This window comes from Hyla sarda, chromosome 9 (assembly GCF_029499605.1).
Source record: "Hyla sarda isolate aHylSar1 chromosome 9, aHylSar1.hap1, whole genome shotgun sequence".
NCBI lineage: Eukaryota > Metazoa > Chordata > Amphibia > Anura > Hylidae > Hyla > Hyla sarda.
In genome coordinates, this window is record NC_079197.1 from 5,241,519 (window position 1) to 5,248,296 (window position 6,778).

Here is a 6,778-nt window from a genome sequence, read left to right on the forward strand (position 1 = left end):
GATCGACCTATTATCGGTATGGCCAATATTATCGGCCGTTAATCACGATTTTGGGCATTATTCGGCAATTACCTTGCCGATAAGCCGATAATGCCCCAAACCCCCGCACCGCCCCCATGACCCGCCGCACCACGACCGCCCCCCCCCCCCCCCCGACCCACCGCGTCGCACCCCCCACCATAGTGCTGGGCGGTATACCAGTATGGATTTTTGCCCATACCGCTATACCGGTCGGGCCCCTCCCCCACCATCCAAGTCAATAAAAAATGTTTTTAACTTACCCGTAATGGGGGTGGTCCGGGCCATCCATCCTTCCTGTAGTGTCCGGCGGCATTCCGGGTGGAGGGTGAACCGGTCCGGGCTGTCCTTCTCCGGGGGTCCTCTTCTCCACTCCGGGCAGGCTGCGGCATAGTACGCTGCATAGACGCCGCTACGCCGTGACGTCAGTTGCGTCGCTGCGCACGGGCGTCTATGCTGCGTTACTAGGCCGGAGCCTGCCCGGAGTGGAGAAGAGGACCCCGGAGAAGGACAGCCCGGACCGGTTCACCCTCCACCCGGAATGCCGCCGGACACTACAGGAAGGATGGATGGCACGGACCACCCTGACAGGTAGGGGAGAGAAGTGGGTGGTGGCGGTCGGCGGCCTATGGAACTGCAAAAGCCACTCCAGTGCATTGATTTAAAGCGCCCGCTTTAAATCAATGATCTGCAGTGGTGTCGCGGGGGGATAAATAGCCCATAACTTATACCGGAATATCGGTATAAGTTATCGGCTATCGGCCCTAACATCCACCGATTATCGGTATCAGCCCTAAAAAAACGATATCGGTCGATCCCTAACATGTACACTTGAAGCTGACTTGTCACCTTGACTTTACCACCATTTGTACACATATATCAACTGGCTCCAGAAAGTTAAACAGATTTGTAAATTACTTCTATTAAAAAAATCTTAATCCTTCCAATAATTATCAGCTGCTGAAGTTGAGTTGTTCTTTTCTGTCTGGCAACAGTGCTCTCTGATGACATCTCTGCTTGTCTCGGGAACTGCACAGAATAGGTTTGCTATGGGGATTTGCTTCTTCTCTGGACAGTTCCCGAGACACGTGTCATCAAAGTGCACTTAGACAGAAAAGAACAACTCAACTTCAGCAGCTCATAAGTACTAAAAGGATTAAGATTTTTTTTAATAGAACTAATTTACAAATCTGTTTAACTTTCTGGAGCCAGTTGATATATATAAAAAAGTTTTTTTTCCTGGATAACCCCTTTAATTCTGAGATCAAAACTGATCCCAAAGATCATGTGACTGGAGCAGAATTGATTTTTTAATGCTTCCGCGCCATTCACTTGCTGTAGGATGAATCAAGCTAGATGAGCACTTGAAGGTAGAAAGTCTCAAACACCCCAAATACGTTAAAATAACAAACCAACTGATGCTTACCTGTCCGAGGACCCCCTGATCCCCCATTCAGCCTCAGGACGTCACATAACTGCTACAGCCAATCAGCGGCCTTGGAGGTCACGCAACGTACTGTTGTGGATCCCATCATTAAAAAGTACCTGTCACCAAATAAACTGTTCTCAACTACCTCAGGCTGAGTTCCCAAACTACTCCTAACACCCCTCCTGCCCTTAAAAACAATTTAGAGCTTTAAAAAGCTGTGTATCTTACCTTTCTTCTCGCTCGCATAGTGCAATTTCCCAGCAGGAGAAAGTGGGCGTTTTCCAACAGGCATAACATCACTGAAGCCTGCTGGGGGACCACTTCTGCCCTCACATGGTTGCAGTGCTGTGATGAATAGAAGACCTCAGGCTTTGTGCATGTTTCAGTCTGTGTTGCTATCAGTGAGGCTCTCCATCTACTGTCAGTCTGTGAGGCTTTCTGTGAGAATCTGTGGAGCTTTCACTTTCTATGCAGCTGTCAATCAAGATCAGTGCAGCGAGTAGCACTTCCTGAGTTTGGTCTCCTGCCAGGCCGGGAGGAGACCAAACTCACTGTATTAATTGTGGCAGGGAACAGAACAGAGCCACCTAGTGGCCTTTTTTTATATTACATTTTAAACATATATATGTTAAATTCTCGCCATGTGAACATAAAATGTGAAGATTCCATGCCATGACTAAGAACCTGTGAGAGGTCCGAAACGCGTCGGATGATGTGTTCCGTCTGAATATGACCCAATAAAGTTTCCTGTTTTTACTGCCATCCTGGGATGGACATTCTTTTCCTAAAATGTGAGGATTCCTGACTCTCGTTCTAGTCCCAAGTGGTATAAGAGCCCCCTGATCTTAACATCAGGGGGTCCAAGCGGTTAGAACCTCCACCAATCAGCTACTTATCACCCATCCTGTGGAGGTGGTAAGTTTTAGGGCCCGTTCACGCTACGGAATTTTAATGCAGAATTTCCACAAGGAATTTCCATAATGTAAAAAGGGCCTTAGGGTTAACATAAGCCAGTGTTTCCCAACCAGGGTACCCCAGTGATTGCAAAACTACAACTCCCAGCATGCTCGGACAGCCTTTGAACCAGATGTCAGTGTTTCCCAACCAGGATGCCTCCAGCTATTGCAAAACTACAACTCACAGCATGCTTGGACAGCCGTTGAACAGGTTATCACAGCATTTCCCAATCAGGGTGCCTCCAGCTGTTGCAAAACTACAACGCCCAGCATGCCCCGAGAGCCTTTGAACCGGTTATCACAGCGTTTCCCAACCAGAGTGCCTCCAGCTGTTGCAAAACTACAACTCCCAGCATGCCCAGATATCCTTTGGTTTAGTTATCACAGTGTTTCCCTACCAGGGTGCCTCCAATGGTTGCAAAACTACAACACCTAGTATGCCCAGTCAGCCATTGTCCAGGCATGCTGGGAGTTGTAGTTTTGAAACAGCTGGAGGCAGGTTGGTTGGAAAACATGGAGATAAGCCCTTTAAGGAGCTGCACGTACACAGAACCCTATGTACAGGACTGATACACACGTACACATCATCACTGCTGCTACAGCGCCATCCGCAGGCCTTACCGCCATCATTATCCTTCCGCAAGTGATCGATCAGGTACTGGATTGGATCCTCCGGTCGGTCAATGAGGAGATTCTGCACCATTTTCTAATGAAACAAAACAATAAAATATGATCATCAGACATGCACGGCTATACATGTGGTAGAACTACAACTCCCAGCAACACCTGCTGGGCACAATATGTATTACTGAATTAGGCAGCTAAAAGCATGCTGGAATGTGTAGTTCTATAGTGGGAGGGAAATAGGGACAGGATGCTACCCCCAATGTAGGGTTCCCCAACTAGTGTGCCTCCAGCTGTCTGGTAGTTGTAGTTCTGCAACAGCTGGAGGCACACTGGGCTGTCCGGAAAAGCTGGGAGTTGTAGTTTTGCTCCACCTGCGCATTTGTGTCACATTATGTTCAGGAAATGTCGCTATGGTCTGCGGCGGATGAGCGCAGTCACATGACCTTACAGTAGATGTAAATCATGTGACCCGTACGGGTATGCTGTTCAGTGATGCAGGACATGCTGAGACTTGTAGTGCCACCTACCTGGAGTATATCAAAGATTCGGTGCTCCTCGGCATACACGGCCATTTGCGGGGGGATCCTCAGAGGCTTCGCCGTTGCGTCCATCTCCGCGTATGTACTCCGGGCCAGGCGGCAGCAGAGCTCTCCTTAGCAACGGAGCGAGCGCCGCGGTACCCTAGCAACCAGCGTCGCCAAGAACTCTCATACGTCATCACTCTGCGACCAGAAGCGCGTGCGATTCACTCTGCGCATGCGCTGTACTGTCAGCAGGCAAACGCTCAGTTATTTTGAAGGGGTCTTCAATAGAGTCTCTTCTCTGTGTACAGGGGGGCGGGGGTCCATTGAATCCTAATTATTTTCACATTGATTAGGGTCCTCTCTTTATCATGGGAATGATGATGTGTTTTTTTTAAGGGGGACTCCACCATTAGCTGCTCACAGTTCCCTTGTATTTATCTTGTTTCCCAACCAAGGTGCCTCCAGCTGTTGCAGAACTACAACTCCCAGCATGCCCGGACAGCCTTTGGTTGGTGTATTTACATCACTTACCTGGGAAAGAGATGGCACCAGGATGCATTATGGGAAGACAAGCAGGTGGGGGCAGTGTGATGGGTGATGTTCTGCTGGAGACCTTGTGTCCTGGCATCATGTGGAGGTTACTGTGACATGTACCACCTACCTGACCATTGTCCAGACCATGTACCCCCTAATGACAGCAGGACCCCCTATCATCAGGATAATGCCCCCGGCCTCACTGCAGACATTGTTCAGGAATGAGGAACATGACAAGAGACTCGGCCTCCAGATTCCCAGATCTCATCCGATCGATCATCTGTGGGATCTGCTGGAGAAACAAGACCCCTCCATGTAGGCCGAACCTCACACCTTACAGGATCTGATACCACAGGACACAGCACAGGGATATGGAGTCCAGGCTTCAGGGGTCACATCACAAGGATATGGAGTTCAGGGGTCACATCACAGAGATATGGGGTCCGGGCCTCGGGAGTCACAGCACAGGGATATGGGGTCCGGGCCTCGGGAGTCACATCACAAGGATATGGGGTCCAGGCGTCACATCACAAGGATATGGAGTCCAGGCTTCAGGGGTCACATCACAGAGATATGGGGTCCGGGCCACGGGAGTCACATCACAGGGATATGGGGTCTGGGCCTCGGGAGTCACAGCACAGGGATATGGGGTCCAGGCTTCAGGGGTCACATCACAAGGATATGGAGTCCAGGCTTCAGGGGTCACATCACAGAGATATGGGGTCCGGGCCACGGGAGTCACATCATAGGGATATGGGGTCCGGGCCCCAAGAGTCACAGCACAGGGATATGGGGTCCAGGCTTCAGGGGTCACATCACAAGGATATGGAGTCCAGGCTTCAGGGGTCACATCACAAGGATATGGAGTCCAGGCTTCAGGGGTCACATCACAGAGATATGGGGTCCGGGCCACGGGAGTCACATCACAGGGATATGGAGTCCAGGCTTCAGGGGTCACATCACAAGGATATGGAGTCCAGGCTTCAGGGGTCACATCACAAGGATATGGAGTCCAGGCTTCAGGGGTCACATCACAGAGATATGGGGTCCGGGCCACGGGAGTCACATCACAGGGATATGGAGTCCAGGCTTCAGGGGTCACATCACAAGGATATGGAGTCCAGGCTTCAGGGGTCACATCACAGGGATATGGGGTCTGGGCCTCGGGAGTCACAGCACAGGGATATGGGGTCCAGGCTTCAGGGGTCACATCACAGAGATATGGGGTCCGGGCCTCGGGAGTCACATCACAGGGATATGGGGTCCGGGCCCCAGGGGTCACATCACAGGGATATGGGTTCCGGGCCTCGGGAGTCACAGCACAGGGATATGGGGTCCAGGCTTCAGTGGTCACATCACAGGGATACGGGGTCCGGGCCCCGGGAGTCACAGCACAGGGATATGGGGTCCAGGCTTCAGGGGTCACATCACAGAGATATGGGATCCAGGCCTTGGGAGTCACAGGAATATAGGGTCCGGGCCTCGGTGGGTCACATCACAAGGCTATAGGGTCTGCACCCCGCATGGAGGCTGTCGAGGGCAGGGTCACAACACAAGGCTATGGAGTTTGGGGTTAAGTCATAGTGCTAGTGGGTTCAGGCCTTGGGGGTCACATCACAGGTCTATGGGGTCTGCGTTGAGGGGGAGAGGGTCACATCACAAGGCTCTGGGGGTCACATCATAGGGCTATAGGATTCGGGCCTGCAGGGTCACATCCCAAGGCTATGGGGTCCAGGCCCAGGCAGTTGGTTATAATCTTATGGCTGAGTGTATATAGCTCTTTGACTACATCACAACGAGAACATCGTTCGGCTCATAACAAACAAACATTTTTCATGTTAGATTAAAAGGTGTTATCCAGTATTAGGAGAGAAAAAACACCTTAATCACCGTTTCTCAACCAGGGCGTCTCCAACTGTTGCAATACTGCAACTCTCAGCATGTCTGGACAGCCTTCGGCTGTCCGGGCATGCTGGGAATTGTAGTTTTGCAACAGCAGGAGGGCCACAGTTTGAAGACCACTGCTCTAGCTACTCACAAACTGCTACTCACTGGTTAGTATTTTATGTGTGCTGCCTCCTGCTGGACACATCTTTCAGAAATGGTATAACCAAGCTGACTTGTCATTCAGGACTCTAGAAATGCTGGATGACAACCCCCATGGGAGTTGTAACATCGGTTATATAAGTCCTAGAAGCAGAAATAAGATTTCACTGATGATAACGTCTAATAGCGGGAGAGGACGACTCGTTGAGCTCAATGGTTGTACTTCCCCTTTATATCCAGTACGATCTTTGTCGCTGCCGTCAATCACAAGGTTTTAGAATTCTGCGCTGTTTGTTTGTGGGTTTGTTATCACCATTATGGATTTCCTGCCCCGGGATAAAGTCATGTTTGTGTCATTCTACTTGGTTTGTATTAAAGGAAATGTGTCATGTGTTTTTTTTTATTATTATTTTTTTATTAAATATAATTTAATTAAAAAAATTTTAGCAATATTTTTTTAATGGTTGTTCATCAGTAAATATGAAAAATGTAATTTAAATTTTCCATATTTTCCAGTTTAGGACACTAGGTGGAGCTCTAGCCAGTAAACAAGGTCTTATAATCTTGTAACCAGGCAACTAAAGATAGAAGCCGTCCCAGCCGCCATAGCTGTGATCTCATCGCTTTCCATCCTCTTCCTGCAA

At 49.7% G+C, this 6,778-nt stretch overlaps 1 protein-coding gene across 1 annotated transcript in view; it reads right to left on the reverse strand.

Moving 5' to 3' along the window:
• The window catches only part of AK8 (adenylate kinase 8), a gene marked incomplete in the record, with an annotated part of 77,840 nt that extends 74,095 nt beyond the window's left edge, over nt 1-3,745 (reverse strand). Inside the window, 2 exon segments of the mRNA XM_056541189.1 lie at nt 3,025-3,109; nt 3,558-3,745. Coding sequence (XP_056397164.1) covers nt 3,025-3,109; nt 3,558-3,641 — 169 coding nt within the window.
• Nucleotides 3,746-6,778: the final 3,033 nt, after the last annotated feature.